The sequence below is a fragment of the Myotis myotis genome, unplaced genomic scaffold (assembly GCF_014108235.1).
Source record: "Myotis myotis isolate mMyoMyo1 unplaced genomic scaffold, mMyoMyo1.p scaffold_m19_p_3, whole genome shotgun sequence".
NCBI lineage: Eukaryota > Metazoa > Chordata > Mammalia > Chiroptera > Vespertilionidae > Myotis > Myotis myotis.
The window spans coordinates 156,578,641-156,595,125 of NW_023416335.1; the positions used below are offsets into that span (position 1 = coordinate 156,578,641).

At 44.3% G+C, this 16,485-nt stretch overlaps 1 protein-coding gene across 6 annotated transcripts; it reads right to left on the reverse strand.

The window, feature by feature from the left end:
* Positions 1-235: 235 nt before the first annotated feature.
* Positions 236-15,470, reverse strand: ATP23 (ATP23 metallopeptidase and ATP synthase assembly factor homolog). 6 transcript variants are annotated; one of them, XM_036300043.1, is made up of 6 exons: positions 15,251-15,470; positions 12,774-12,819; positions 11,760-11,841; positions 7,981-8,118; positions 4,350-4,433; positions 236-696 (listed from the first exon to the last, which is right to left on the reverse strand). In XM_036300043.1, exons 1-6 carry the CDS (start codon positions 15,387-15,389, stop codon positions 493-495), a joined length of 693 nt encoding a protein of 230 aa, XP_036155936.1. In that variant the 5' UTR covers positions 15,390-15,470; the 3' UTR covers positions 236-492. The 6 variants fall into 6 exon arrangements, with proteins under 6 accessions (XP_036155936.1, XP_036155935.1, XP_036155937.1 ...); XM_036300042.1 differs by having other exon boundaries at positions 15,137-15,470; XM_036300044.1 differs by lacking the exon at positions 15,251-15,470 and adding an exon at positions 15,001-15,085.
* Between the last annotated feature and the right edge of the window lie 1,015 nt (positions 15,471-16,485).

Sequence of the window (16,485 nt, forward strand, 5' to 3'; positions counted from 1 at the left end):
AAGAGATTAACCAAAGATCTTATATGCATACTAGAGGCCCAGTGCACGTGCACTGTGGGGTCCCCTCTGCCTGGCCTGCGGGGATCAGCCCAAAACCAGCTCTCTGACATCTCCCGAGGGTTCCTGGATTGTGAGAGGGCGCAAGCCAGGCCAAGGGACCCCACCGGTGCACGAATCCGTGCACTGGGCCTCTAGTATGTAATAAAAATAAAATCACAAAAATCATAAACACAAGTACAATGTAGAAAATACAAAAATGTAATTGATTTGCCTTATTCACCGAATGGTTAGCTATACAGATATAATTTTTGCCTTGAAGTTTAAGGCAGTTCCATTTTTCACCGGAGTTACATTTTCTGATAATATACTAGGACCGGCATCTTCTGTCTTATCTGTATTTAATTGATCATTTATGTTTTATACATTTGTGCACCTGAGAACCATATTTTCTTCGTGATCACTGAGGCTCTGTAATATAAAATGTCATTGCCTTCATATGTTTGAGTAATACCGATGACGGTTTTGAAAGTCTCTGTGAGCATATTTTGCATATGTCTTGTTATGTGGGATCCTTCCAAAAGGTTCATGGTCATTGAAACAAGATTCAAAAACTTCATCAACAGCCTTTTCAGCTACTTCTTTGCTGACATTCCTAACAGCCAGGATAGAAAGAATGGCTCTGTCTCTGACACACGTCTAAAGAGAAGAAAAAAAAAAGGGTGTGGCTTTAGTTTTATATGAAAATTTAACCATGAAATAATAGCATTTTATATAATATCTGAACCATAATCAAAACTCATTTTTGCCCTGGCTGGTTTGGCTCAGTGGATAAAGCGTCGGCCTGTGGACTAAAGGGTCCTGGGTTCAATTCTGGTCAAGGGCATATGCCTGAGTTGCTGGCTCAATCCCCAGTGGGGGGCATTCAGGAGGCAGCCAATCAATGATTCCCTCTCATCATTGATGTTTCTCTCTCTCTCTTTCTCTCTCCCTTTCTCTCTGAAATAAATAAAAATATATTTTTTTAAAAACTTATTTTCCTATTATTTCATTCTGTCATTCCAAAAAAGAAATTAGCTCACTCTAAAAATTATTTAGGTATACGTAAAACTTCTTTCAATTTTCTCATACTTTCCAATAACATAAGCAGATGTCATTCTCTGAAGTTCTAGACAGTGTTTGCCAAACAATAACTCCCAATTGACAAAATCACAGAAAAGTGGATAAATAAGGTTCTGGTTGGATTTTTAATAAAATTTAAATAAAGGTAAAATATACTTTACTTCTGTAACTCTCTTCCTTTGCATTGAGCAATGCTAAGTAACTTTTCCTTTGAGAGAAACACTATCCCCTGCAAGCAATAGAAAACCACACATATATACACATAGTTTGAAGATGTCTTCATTTTTCAGGGGAAAAACAAATCAAACTTTTTTTGTTTGTTTCTGAGTGTTCTTTGCATGGGTGTTCAAGTGTTCTTTCTAAGAAGATAATTTACCTAATGTTACATTATAATAGACCAAAATTTTTCAGTATTCTAAGTATTTTAAGAAATATAAGGTCACACAGCCAGTGTTGCTCAGTGGTTAAGCATCAACCTATGAACCAGGAGGTCACGGTTCAATTCCCAGTTAGGGCACATGCCTGGGTTGCAGGCTTGATCCCCAGTGGTGGGCATGCAGGAAGCAGCCAATCAGTGATTCTCTCTCATCGTTGATGTTTCTATCTCTCCCTCTTCCTTCCTCTCTGAAATCAATAAAAATATATTTTTTTAATTTGAAAAAGGAAAGAAAGAAAGATAAGGTCCTACCATTCCAATTCTTGAAGAGCTTTTACTCATTGTATTTCCCCACGGGCCCAAACGAAAACTCAAAAGAATGGCATTTAACATTTTCCTGAAAAATAACCAAACACTGGTTCTGAAGGCTGTGCATCCTGTCAATCATTGATTTTCTCTGCATGTTCCCAGTTTTACTTGGCCTGGTCAGCATGCCCAGCCTAGAGATGCTCACTGATACTGGAATATAAAACAGTGCTTCTCAATCTAAATTACACCAAACACTGATTTTTAAAATAAACCCTAGGCATAACGGAATAAGGAGAGAAAGATTGGTACGAAGCCACAACCACAATTGCCACAGAGGAAATTTCTCCCCTGGGTAAAAATTTGTCTCCTGGAGACATAGGAAGATACAAGTATAGATCACAATTCAGATTCACTTCTTTGTAGATGTAATAAATTTCTGTTAAAAGTGTGCAAATTTACAATCAGTTACTGTGGTTGATGTTTATGCTTCTTTTTTTAAATATATTTTTATTGATTTCAGAGAGGATGGGAGAGGAAGAGAGAGATAGAAGCATCAATGATGAGAGAGAATCATTAATCAGTTGCCTCCTGCACGCCCCACACTGGGGATCAAGCTCGCAACCTGGGCATGTGCCCCAACCAGGAATCGAACTGTGACCTCCTGGTACATAGGCCCATGCTCAACCACTGAGCCACGCCAGCTGGGCTGATGTTTATGCTTCTTGGGTACAAAAGCAGAACTCCATTCCCTAACACTCTTCTCCCTCAACCGGGCTCCCACTACCTCCCCATAGTTACTTCCTGTTGCTAGCTCTATTCATTTTCTGCTGCTGCTACCCAAGTTTTTTTAAAAAAAAAAAAAAAAAAAAAGGAGAGACTTCTCTTTCAAAGACTCTGGGCCCTGGACCACATGCTTTAACCACATTATCCTCTTCTTCCACCCTTCCCGCTGAGAGCCAGAACACACAGGCCATCCAACTGCAGCCCAAGCCGTATTTACCGGAGGGGAGGCGCAGGGATCCCGGGCACAGAAGACATGTGGCACAGCAGCTCAGCGCCGTATCACTAAGCTGACTCACACAGGCTGAAAGCATAACAGCCTTACCTAAGGCATTACCCTCTCCAAGCAGCAGGCTCCTCCTCTAGCTCCCATTCACAAGGTCACACCTTCTCTTAGTTCACTGGATTTTCTTCCCTCCACCCTACAGATGAGTGACTCTTCGCTAGAGAACCAAGGGTCTCTCTGTTGTTGTTGCAAGCCTACCCTTTTTTGCATCTACTATCCGGTTGGAACTGCTATCCTGATGCTCATAACCCTCACAAATCGGCCCAGCACGCTCTTCCCACAGAAAGTCTCTCACCAGCCTTTCCTTAAGTGTGGGCTCAGAGCCCCTTGGTTGCTATGGGCAGAACTGCTCACATTCATTACCAGTCCATCGGTTCCATGCTCCTCTCCCCATGTCCATCTGTGGCGGATAGATGTATGACGTGATAGTGAAGCTCTCTAACAGGATGATCTCGCCTCTAATTTCCTTTTGGGGTTTTGTTATTCGTTTTGTTTAGTTTTGGCTACAAAACCCCTCTCAGCTCAGTTTATCACACATTGTATGCGGGAAACGTATTTATACGTTTTATGTTGACTGTAAGTAGTAGAGCGCAGGACACGTATTAATACGTTTTTTATAGACTAGCGGTAGAATGCGGGTAATGTATAAATACGTAAACTAAAGTTATCGTAATTTTACTGAACGTTGCCATTTGCGCAAAAAATTAGCAAAAATGGCCCACGCCACCTGTTAGCGCGCAATAAAAACTACCCGCAAACAATGTGATCATATTCAACCTGTATTAATCCAAACCTTTGCTATGACGTCATACAGCCCCCAACGGCGCACTAATACACCGCCGTAACCTGTGCCGCAGTGAAGTCTCTTCTGAAAGGTATTACTTCTTTGTCTTGAGAATACAGTGGTAATTTAAAAATGTAAGTCCAGGACTGCTAGGGTAACAGTAAGACAGGCTGTGGTTTCACTTCCACTCCTTATCTACCCCATCCACAAATGTCCCAAGAGCGAGATCATAATAGTTCTTTTCACTATTAAAATCTTTCAGTCAGGCCGAAACCGGTTTGGCTCAGTGGATAGAGCGTCGGCCTGCGGACTGAAAGGTCCCAGGTTCGATTCCGGTCAAGGGCATGTACCTGGGTTGCGGGCACATCCCCAGTAGGAGATGTGCAGGAGGCAGCTGATCGATGTTTCTCTCTCATCGATGTTTCTAACTCTCTATCTCTCTCCCTTCCTCTCTGTAAAAAATCAATAAAATATATTTTAAAAAAAAAAAAAATCTTTCAGTCAGGCACACAGCTCACCCATAATTATAAAACAGAACTAAATTCCATCTCTTTGGCTTAAACGGTATACCGTTTGTATTCATTTCATGTAAGTAGTTCTTCCAAGTTTCAAATACTAAATGTACTTCTCATTTCTTTATTCATTATTTCCACTCTTAGACTCTTAAAGGTAAGTGACTTCATGCTAGTTTTTACCTGATGGTGTTGTTTTAATCCAAAACGTAGCCTGAATATTTCATTCACAAGTGAGCAGTCTCCACTGAGGTTAGCAGCTCGAATCTATCACACAGACAGAAGGCAAATGAAAAGAAAATAAGTGCCCGTGCTCTATGCCTTTATAACAACCAATCTTTTTAATTGTAAAAGAATATATAAAAGTAGCATGCTTTTCTGAGATCAGAATAACTGTTAAGACTTTTTTGAGCCTGACTGGTTTGGCTCAGTGGATAGAGCATCGGCCTGCGGACTGAAAGGTCCCAGGTTCGATTCCGGTCAAGGGCATGTACCTTGGTTGCGGGCACATCCCCAACAGGAGGTGTGCAAGAGGCAGCTGATCGATCTTTCTAACTCTCTATCTCTCTCCCTTCCTCTCTGTAAAATATCAATAAAATATATTTTTTAAAAAAAAGACTTTTTTGAAAGAATTTTTAAAACTCTATTGACTCCAGAAGTTCTTCCGGTAAGAAAGAGAGCAGCTATCCATGAGCTATGACAGACACTGCCAAAGGCAACGGGCTGGGTGTGCATGACAACCTGAAGTTAGGACATATTTTCTAATTTACTACATTTTTTAAGTAAAAAGCAGCTTTAATAGATGAAAAAAATCTTGGAACTACCCACACAGATTCTACAGCTAACCTGGCGACATGTTTGCTAATTCACAGCAAACAGAGTGACCCACGTCATGTTACTTCACAACAGCACGGTCTTATTCCTCTGAAGAGCTCAAGGCACTTACACATGCTAGCCAACAGGCAGGAATCTCATAACGCCCGAGAGAGACCTATTTAAAAACTCAGGATTCACCAATGAACAAAATAAACTGATGAACAAAAGAGAAACACAGGCAGGGATACATGGAACAGACTGACAGCTGTCAGGAGGGACGGGGCGGGAGGGGGACAGGGGGCACTGGATGAAAGAAGGTGAAGGGATTAGCCAAAGAATATATATGCCTAGCCCACAGACACAGACACCAGTGTGGTGATGGCCAGAGGAAAGGGGGAGCAGAGGATGGGTGGAGATGGGCAATAGGTGAGGGGTGACATCTGTAATAGTGTCAACAATAAAGTTAAAAAAAAAAAGAAAACTCAGGATTCAGTCTACTCTCCAAATAATGAGTTATAATTAGATGCAGTGAGGCTGCTTATTAATTTAAGGGAAAGAGAAAATAATCTAAGTTATAAAATATAAGCTTGAAGTTTATATTAGCTTTTTAACTTCTCAATACATTGCACTCTTTGATTAATGAAATGCAAGTATGAAATACTTATGTCTCTCTAGGAATATATTTATATTTATAAGTATATTTTTTAGAGCAATCCAAAGTGCTTATTGATAAATATCTTTTTATGCTTTACTCTAGAGCAAGAAAGGATCTTTACCTATAGAAAGCAGCACAAAAGCCAATTAGGGACCCTGGTTGTAAACCTGCCTCTTTCACTTACTGAAGTATGGAATCTAAACAAATGCCTCACTTTCCACAGATATTACATGAGGATAATAGTATCCGCTTCCATGGGCTGTTGTAACAACTATGACCCACAAACGCTTTCCGTGCCGACAGCGCTCTCACAAACATGGAGAATGTTCCTAAAACCCGCTGGATTTTCTGTAAAAAGTGGGGCGAGCATAAACCCCACAAAGTAACAATACAAACCAGGCAAGGATTCTCTGTGCACAGGGAAAGCGGCATTACGACAGGAAGCAGAGTGGCTGTGGTGGGCACACTAAGCTGATTTTCCACAAAAAAGGCTAAGACTACAAAGAAGTTTGTGCTGAAGCTTTAGCCAGTTGGTTAGAGTGTTTGTCCTAATGCACCAAGGTTATGGGTTCAATCCCCAGTCAGGGCACATACAAGAATCAACCAATAAATGCCTAAATAAGTGGAACAACAAATCAACGTTTCTCTCTCTCTCTCTCTCTCTCTCTCTCTCTCTCTCTCTCTCTCTCTCTCTTTCTTGGGGTGGAGGGGGGGAGGGTAAAGGGGGCCCATGGGGGGAAAAGGGGACATATATAATACTTTCAACAAAAAATTTTTAAAATAATAAAATCAATAAATTTTTTAAAATTTGTTTAAAGGAGATTGTGCTGAGGCTTGAATGTGTTGAGCCCTACTGAAGATCTAAGAAAACACTGGCTATTAAGAGACGCAAGCACTTTGAACTAGGAGGAGATAAGGAGAGACAGGGCCTAGTGATCTAGTTCTAAGCTTCGTATTTTGTTTTATTATGTAACAATAAAATCTTGAGGATATGTTCACTTCAAAAAAAAGAATCCACAAACAGAACAGTGTTTGGCACATAAATGTTAACTGCCCTTAATTTTTTTGTTATATAGTTTATTCCATAAGAAATAGTCTATTATAATTAAAGTTAATAACTACTATTAGGATTTAAAAGGTTATATTTAATACAATTCTAAAAAATATACTTAAAATTTCTGTTATGTCTCAAAAATTTGTATTCAATAGTTAGAAACAGAAATTCAAGACTAACATGGAGCTATCACAGTAAGAGAAGGAGTATCCTATATAATAAAAGCCTAATATGCTAAGTGTTTGGTCATCCAGTTGGCCGTTCAACCAATCAAAGCATAATATGCTAATGTTGTGCTAAGTCCGTTCAACCACTCACTATGACGTGCACTGACCACCAGGGGGCAGGCAGTTGACCAGTCGACCAGTCACTATGATGTACACTGACCACCAGGGGACAGACGCTCCAAACGGTAGGTTAGCTTGCTGCTGGGGTCCAGCCGATCGATCGGGACTGAGCAAGACGAGCTGGACACGCCCTGGAGCCCTCTCGAAGTCCCTCCCCAGCTGGCCTACCTTCTGCGTCCCTCCCCAGCCCCAATCGTGCACCGGTGGGGTCCCTCGGCTTGGCCTGTGCCCTCTCACAATCCAGGACTGCCGGGAACCAATTCCAGCATGTCATAATTTCAAGAGTTTCATCAAAAGGTTGATGAAACTTGGGGACTCAACAGGGTTGAGTCACACGTGTAGTCACCTGTTGGGAATGGCTAAAGGCATTTCCCCAAACCTGAATAGGAAACTGATTGTGGCTGCCAGACAGTTAAAGGGCATCTTAATCTACATGTTATTGCCTCCTACTGACCAAACACCTGAACAGCCGTAGGCTAGTCCCCAAACTGACAATGCTTCTGTACCCTTTGAAACCTTACCCTTTGAAGTGTATTATCTCCACCTTGCCTCAGGACAAATTGTGTTAATAAAAGCAAGGGTCCTAGACAAGGAGGGAGTCTTTAGTTCCCTTAGCTGAAGGTCCTCTGACCCCCAATGCCTTTCAAAATTATATCTCGTCTCCGGACTCTTTATTAGTCTCTGGATTCCTATGTCATCTACGCACAGCCTTTTCCAGATTCCTGAACCCTTCTTGATGCTGGGACAAGAACCCTGGCACAGGACCCCTCGGGGGATGTCAGAGAGTCGGTTTCAGACTGATCCCTCAGGCCAGGCCCAGGGATCCCTCTGGTGCACGAATTCGTGCACCAGGCCTCTAGTGTTTAAATAAAATACTTTAATAAATAGTTCAAACATAGTGTTCTGCAGGGGGGGAAAGATATCGTTTACAATAAAACTCACCTCTGAGCAGGCCAAATGTCTGACATTGGTGAACCAGTCGACATGAGCACGACAATGATCAAACGTATGAATGAGCTCGTGGGTGACCACTCTGTTCATATGGGCCTGATTACGGATATTATTCTGGCACAAAACAATCTAGGAGACACCAAAATAAGAGAAGTTCAGTTATGTCTAAAATCTACTCTCATTTCATGGATGCCATCCTCTCCCACACATGAGGGGGACTTACCTGCTTGCATTGCCTCCACCCACTTTTCTCCACTGACCCCACCACTCTCTACCGTCAAGGTCCAGTATAACCACATGCTCCATTAAGCCTTCCCAGTGACTAACTTCTCCCCTCCCTCCTCTCTGGACTATAACAGCACTTACATTGAGGACACGTATTCACACACTGCCCTCCTGGGCTGACTGTATCAGTGTGTCTTGGACTCCACAGCATTGTATTTAGAGTGTGGACTGCGGAAGAAGCTGACAGATTCAAATTCTAGCCCCATTCCTTACTAATTCGATGACCGAGGGCAAGTTTCCTACCTTCCCTGTGCCTCTGTTTCCTCAACTATGAAAGGAAATCATTAGAGTACCTACCTCATAGAATTGTGAGAATTCAATGAGAATATAGGTAAAATGCTTCTGACTGAGGTTCTGAATGAGCAATGAATCAACAATGAATGACCACCACTGTCCCACTCTACTAGAATTGCCAGAAAAAAATGCTCAGAAAGACCTTCAGAAAGAAGTGCAAAAAGCCCACGGCACACTGAGCAGGACCCTATAAGAATAATAAAGACATGAGAGATCCTAATCATAGTTACCATTCAACATCCATTTATTCAACTGATATTTATGGAGACCTTTTAGTAGATTTATAATCTACTAACGGAGATAGAAATTAATCATTATTTACCAAAATGTTTAAATGCATGCAATGACAGCTGTCATGAAGAAAAACCCAGGTTGACATGAGTACCTACAATGAGAGAACCTGGCCTGGTCTGGAGGCTGGGGAAGGCTTCTCTGCAGAAGGAATGTTTAAACTGGGATCTAATGGGCGAATGGTAGGTAAATTTGAGGACAGGGGAGGGAGCATACCAGAGAGAACACCGAGGTAAAGGGCATGGGGAGGGTGGGAGGAACAGAACGTTTGAGAAGCAAGCTTATGTTTCTGAAGCACAGAGTTTGAGGTGGTGGGCATCAGATAAGGCTGGTGAGGTCAGCAGTGGCCAAATAACTGAACGCCTTGCCTTTATCCTGAGAGCAGTGGGAAGTCACTGAAAGGAAGTAGTGAAATGGGGGTGCTTTTGTTTTATTTTGTTTTTATTCCTTTGACTGTAGTTGGAAAAATAAGCAGAAGATGACCAAAACTGATGCAGAGAGACTAGCTGAAGGCTAGTGAAGTATTCTAGGCAAGAGGTAATGGGACCTGAGCTAGGATAGAGGAAGCCAACAATGTTATCTAGGAGGTAAATTAGATAAAATTTGGTGATGGGCCCGGCCGCCATAGCTCAGTGGTTGAGCATCAGTCTATGAACCAGAGGGTCATGGTTTGATTCCCCGTCAGGGCACATGCCCAGATTGCGGGCTCAATCCCCGATGTGGAGCATGAGGGAGGTGGACAATGGGTGATTCTCTCTCATCATTGATGTTTCTATCTCTCTCTCTCTCCCTTCCTCTCTGAAATCAATAAAAAATATATTTTTTTAAAAATCTGGTGATAGCCCTAGCTGGTTTGGCTCAGTGGCTAGAGAGTCAGCTTGCAGACTAAAGGGTCCTGGATTCGATTCTAGACAAGGGCACATGTCCAGGTTGCGGGTCCAATCCCCAGAGAGATAGAATCATTGATGTTTCTCTCTCTCTCACTCTCCCTTCCTCTAGTAAATCAATTTAAAAATATACTAAAAATTTGGTGATGGATAGAATATGGAAAGGGAATCAGAGGTATCAAGAATGATACTGAATTTCTGGTTTGTATAATAGGATAGATGGTGGTACCATTCAACTGAAATATGCAAAACTAAAAGACCAGGTTGGGTGGGGTAGGGGATGGTAAAAATCATCAATCTGAAAAAAATAATAATTAATCTGGACTCGGACAGGTCAGATCTGAGGTGCCTTTAAGGCAACCAAGACTGGGTATTAAGTAGGCACTTGGATATACAAATGTGGAGTTCAAAGGAGAGCTCTGACCTAGGAAAATAAGTGAGATCCTCTTGGCAGAGTATAGAGTCCAAAAGAAAGGCTCTAACACCAAGAATTAAGGGACTTCAACATTGAAGGGCTGACAGAGAAAGGTGAGCTAGCGAAAGAACTACCAAAAGAGTGCTGTACACCGGGCACCATGGGGAGAAAAGTGTTTGGCATGACCTGCTAATGTCAAATGTACGCATACCATATGACCCAGCAATTCCACTCCTAAATATATACCTTGCAGTAACTTTTTGCACATGTGCACCAGGAGAAAAGTTAAAAAATATTCACAGCAGCGTTGCTCAAAATAACAAAGTTGGAAAGAATCAATATTAGATAGGGTAAACTGTAGTACAGACACACCATGAATACTATCCAACAGTGAAACTAAATAAACCAAAAGTATACACAGCAACGTGGAAGAATCTCACAATGCTGAACAAAAGAAATGTTGCAAAAGATGATATACTGTATGATTTCATAAAACTACGAAGTATTACCTATAACTCAAAATATTCCATGAATCAACCTTAAGAGCAGGCAACTAAATAACACATTGTTGGATGTTTAAGCAACTCAGAAAGCAGGGGGTGAGTACCACAAGAGTTAGAATAAGGAAGGGGAGATCATGTGATCTAAGAGGGGCACACGGGCTTCCAAAGTCCTGGCAACGCTCTCTCTCTCACATCTGGGTGGCAGTTACACAAGTATTCATTCTTTATTATGACCAAAAAATGTACATATAGGTTTTTTCCTCTCTGTATAAATGAGATGCTTCACAATACAATTTTAATTTTTAAAAAATGTAAGAGGGTGCTCACTGTGTTCAAAACTGCTGAGAAGATGAAGGTTCAAAATATCCACTCTATTTAATCCTAGGGGGGCAAGGAACTTACCAAGACACAATCTGAGCGCTATAGGTATTGTGATTACTAATTTACAAGTGAGGAGACTGAAAATAAGGCAATAACTTGCCCACGCCCCACAGCTAATGAGGCTTTAGATACAATCATTACTCATGTTTTACAAATGAGAAATCTCACTCCCCTCATCAAAATTGTCAAAGGTGTATATCATTTCTCACCATGTAAAGGTGAAACTCTTTAGCTTAGCATTCAAAGCTTCCCACCATATGGCTTTCCTTCATTCCAATCCTATCTCCCCTAATTCCCGTGTATTCCTGCCCTCCAGCAAACCAGACGACATGCCATTCCACAAATACACCTTGTTCTTTCCCAACACGCCACCTTGGCTCATGCTTCCCCTGTGTGGGCAACAGTCTTTGTCTTCTTTGCCCTGAAGAGGCTCTATAACCTCTAGCTGCATCAGTGAGCATCTTTCAGTCAATCATGTCACTGCCCCATAGTAGCAACCATGCCCACCTAAAATACTCTAACCTGCCTCCCTTTGTGTCCTGGCCTGTGTTCATGTCTTATCTCCCCTGTGAAGAGGTGAGCTCCTTAAGAGTAAGGACCATGACTAATTTCACTTTTTTGAATCCCACACACAGTCTACCGAACGATCCCCAGCATGGGGAAGGTCCTCAGGAGAAATGGGAGGAAAGAAAACAAGTTGGCAAAAATGCCTACCTGAGACACTGACGCATCAAAGCCTCCACTGACATTCCCATTACAGTCTTCACAAGAAAAGTGTCTTTCTCTGTTAACGGCACTAAAAGGCAAGAAGGAATGGGAGACGATGTCCAGAAGCAGTGTGCACGTGGCACAGGGAACTGCCCTGGGCCAGGACGCCCGCATCAAATCCCCTCCACACTGACACATAGGAAGCACCGGGAAAGCAACTTAACACCCTCAGGACTCAGCTTTTTCATCTGTAAAATAAGGATATTACCTCTGACATCTATCCTAGTTCAAATTCTATGAACGTTATGATTCCACAGAGCATTTGGTCAACTAATTAAGACCACACTGGAAATATGATGGGGTTCCTGTCCTTGGGCCAGAATGGTAAGAAGAAGTGGATCAAAAGTCACTTCCTTTAATACCCTCAAAGTTAAACAACACCTGGACAGTTCTGACATAACCAGCTGAGATCTGTTCTGCATTTAGGAGAACGCTGAGGCTGGCATAGTGGGAAAGCCAGGTTTAGTAATTACTTACAAGAAAGGTTTTAAGTATTGTGTTTAATAAATAACCAAGGTGAACGGTAGAGCCAGAGATATAGCGTTAAAGCAGATGTCTGAAAAGCATAAGGCTTGTCTGGAGAGAATGCAGCCAATCACTACCATCTACCATATGGAAAAGGCTTTGTGGCTCTGGCCTGTTTGGCTCAGTGGATAGAGCGTCCGACTGCAGACTGAAGGGTCCCGGGTTTGATTCCAGTCAAGGGCACATGCCGGGGTTGCAGGCACAATCCCCAGTAGGGGGCATGCAGGAGGCACCGATCCATGATTCTCTCTTATCATTAATGTTTCTATCTCTCTCTCCCTCTCCCTTCCTCTCTGAAATCAATAAAAAAGTAATTTTTTTAAAAAAGAAAGAAGAGGCTCTGTGGCCTAAAGTGAAATATAAGTGGTTCCAGTGTTTTGGATTTTGTTTTCAGCAGGCAGAACATAGGGCAGCACTTCAAAAAGATTTACTTACCAACCAGAGCGCTTCATGGCATCAAGCAGAAGTTTGACATATGGATCTAAAAAGATATTGATTCGATTATGTATGCTAATTGAATAAACAGCCAATTAAATTATCCAAACAGCAGTATAAGATATTATCAAAAAGCAACTCACAAATCTTAATGAAGTTATACTATATTAAAGTAGGGTGGTTTTTGTTTTTTTTTTTAAAGACAGGCTTAAATTAACATAAAAGCAAGACTTTAATGAAATGAAGCACTGATACAAATACCAAGATGGGTGCTACCAAACATCTTAGATGATCTCAAATATGTTTTTAAAGGCCATTTTAGGTAAATGATCAAAGACTGAGGGCATTTTGGGCCATAGCCATAGGAGCAGACAGCAGCATAGCATCCAGATTCAGAGACACGCAGGAGGTAGCCCCACTGCTGTCCATCGGGTCAGACCACACTGCAGCTCGGGTCCCAGACTGAGTACCACACTCCACGGGGCCTGCCAGCTGAAGCTCTTCCTTGAGGGAAGGCGATTAGCACAGCACAGGACTATGTTCAGCAAGACACAAGAAAGGATTTGTGGACTCGGAAAGGAGAAAAATAACTAGGACCACAGTAGCTTCAAGGATTTAAAGGGGTACCGTGTGGGAATAGATTCAGTTGCTATTTCTTAAGAGGATAGCACAAGGACCACGGGGTAGAAGTTAGATGGGGCAAATTTCAACTCAGTATGAGAAAGGATTTTCCCCAACAATTAAAGCTTTTGATACAATAGACAAGTAGCCTCAAAAAACAGAGAGCCGCCCTGGCCAGCTGCTCAGGGGCAGAGCATCAGCCTGGGGACGGAAGGGTCACACAATTTGCTTTGAAGAAAAAGAAAACAAAAATCTCCCATGAGGCTTGGTTTCTCCAGTCACCCCAGCCTCAGGTATAGAATTTCAAAGCTGTAGGTTGAAGCTTTAATACCACCAACAGGTTCTCCCAGTAGCCCTCCCTGCGGAAGGCTGAGGCCTGCTCATTCCCACGGGGGTTCACGTCCAGCACCTCACATCCTATCTCAACTTTTTCCTCCACCGCTTGGCTCTTCCACTGCAAGAACATCTGCCCTTTATTCAGCTCCTGATATGCTGGCACTTTACATTCATAAAAATCTATTCCTCACAACCCTACAAGAGGTATTTTTAGGCCTCTCCCGCCCCTCCCCTTTCTTCTTTGCAGATAGGAATAGCGGGATCAGAGAGTTAAATCGCTCTTCTATACCTAATGGAGAGGGACCAGAATTTGAACCAATGTCTAATCTGCATCCCATGTTCTTTCCACCGGGTTCCACTGAAACATCTTAAAAGCAAGGTCTTTAGTCATCTTGGTATTTTATTTTCCCACACCAGAACCTAGGAGGTACTCAATACATACTGTAAATACAATGTCATTATTCCCTCTACTCCCCTTCCTCCACCCACCTCCCTTGAATCCCTATATGCTGGTAACTCATTGGAAAACCTTGGGGTGGATGGGTTTTTTATTATTGTTGATTTGAGAGAGAAACACAGAGAGAGAGAGAAACATTGATTTGCTGTTCCACTTAGTTATGCATTCATTGGTTGTTTCTTGTATGTGCCCAGACCCGGGATCGGGATCGAACCTCGGCTTTGGTGAATGGGGATGATGCTCAAACCAACTGAGCTACCCAGCCAGAGCCGGGGGGCTGACTTTTGAACTGTGACTGGCCAACTATGCATCAGTAACCTCGCTTTAGGACAGGTACGTTTGAGACTGATTTCTAAATGTGTCTGAAGTAAACTTGTCAATGTATATAAGTTAAGAACTCTCTAGTGCAAGGCCCCTGGGAAGACAGGCACTGGTGGGCAGGTAGCTGTGTCCTTACTGAACCCACAGCAGTGGCTCGTAACCGTTTTGGGTCGTGGGCGTCTTGAGGATATAATGAAGCTATAAACTCTCTCTCCAGAAAATGCACTTAGGGGCATGCACACGCGGTTTCCCAGTCCATTTCAGGGGTTCCTGCACTCTGCAGCCCATCCACGTACGAAGGCTACAGGCCCCTTCCAACGAAGGGCAGGTTTGTAAAACTGTCGTTTTTTGCACTACCAGCAGTAAGCATGCCTTAATTAACGTGGCTCTTCACAACTCCGCTTCACCTTATCAACAATAAAAAATATATTAAAAAAAAAAAAACACTCTGCTTCACCAGACCTGAAGTCCACCTATTGCTGCATAACTTACACAAAATCAGATTATCTGTCCGACCAGTGAGTGTGACCGAAAAGGGCAAACTCCTAGCCCGCTTCCCCATTCATCCACAGGCAGGAAGAGGGCCTCCTTTATAAGGGCCCCCCACCGCCGCCCCCATAATGCCCACCCGGCCCGGTCTCTCCGCTGAGCTGCCCAGAACCCGGGCCGGGCCGCCCTGGGGCTGACCCGGAGCCCCCGCTCTCGGCGCCACCCGCGGCCCCAGCCTCCCGTCGGCTCCTACTGGTCTGCAGCGTCTTCAGGAGCATGAGCTGGCACTTCTGGTCGTCGGCGAGGAAGCGGGCGAGGAAGCCCTGCTGGGGCTGCTCCGGAGCCAGCTGCTCGGGGGAGGCTTGGCCCGCGGCGCCCGGAGCGCCTGCCATGCCATCCGCGGACCCGGCGCCGCTCCCTCCCGCCTTCGGCGCCCGGGATGACGCCAGGAAAGGTAGCCACCCCCGCGCCAAACGCACCGCCAGGGCCCTCCTCCGCCAGGCCGACAGAACGCGGGGCGGGGCGCGGGGCGGGGCGCGGGGAGGAGGCGGGGAAGGGCCTCGGCGGGGGGGGGGGGGGGGGCGGGGCCGGGGCGGGGGGGGGGCGGGGGGGGGGCGGGGGCGGGGCGAGGGGAGGAGGCGGGGAAGGGCCTAGGCGGGGGCGCGGGGAGGGGGCCTGGGCGGGGCCTGGGCGGGGCCTGGGCGGGGCGCGGAGGTGGCGTCAGCTTTGCCGGCTGCACCCGGGAAGCTGTGGGCCGAGTCCCCATAAGCGCCGTTCCGCAGCCGCCTCCTCGTGGGCGACATTGGCCAGTCAGTCTCCTGCTCCCTCGAAGGTGTCCGCCGTCCTTCCTCTCCCCGTAGTTGCCCCCTGCAGACCATTGCAGCCCCTGACCTGCCCTTCCCCTCACGCCCAAAGCCAGATTGAAAGCGGCGTTTTCCAGAAATGTTTGACAGCTGCTATTATAACCACTGGTCACATCAAAAGCCCCAAACTATAGGACCAAGTACTTTTGTTTTGCTTCATCTGGGCCCACGGACCCACTCTTCCTTCTTAACTCATACTCCCATCTTGAAGCCCCTTTCCTCAGTCCTTATTCTGGTCCTGGTCAGATCTACCAGCTCCACAGGGCATTCCCCGATACTGTCAGCAAAATTAGTCTCTCCTTGCCCTCCCAGGGTGGCTCAGTTGGTTGGAGTGGCATCCCATACACCAAAAGGTTGCGGGTTCGCCCTAACCGGTTTGGCTCGGTGGACAGAGCATAGGCCTGCGGACTCAAGGGTCCCAGGTTCGATTCCCGTCAAGGGCATGTACCATGGTTGCAGGCACATCCCCAGTGGGGAGTGTGCAGGAGGCAGCTGATCGATGTTTCTAACTCTCTATCCCTCTCCCTTCCTCTCTGTAAAAAATCAATAAAATATATTAAAAGAAAAAAAAGGTTGCGAGTTTGATTCCCGATCAGGGCATATAGCTAGGTTGTGGATTTGATCG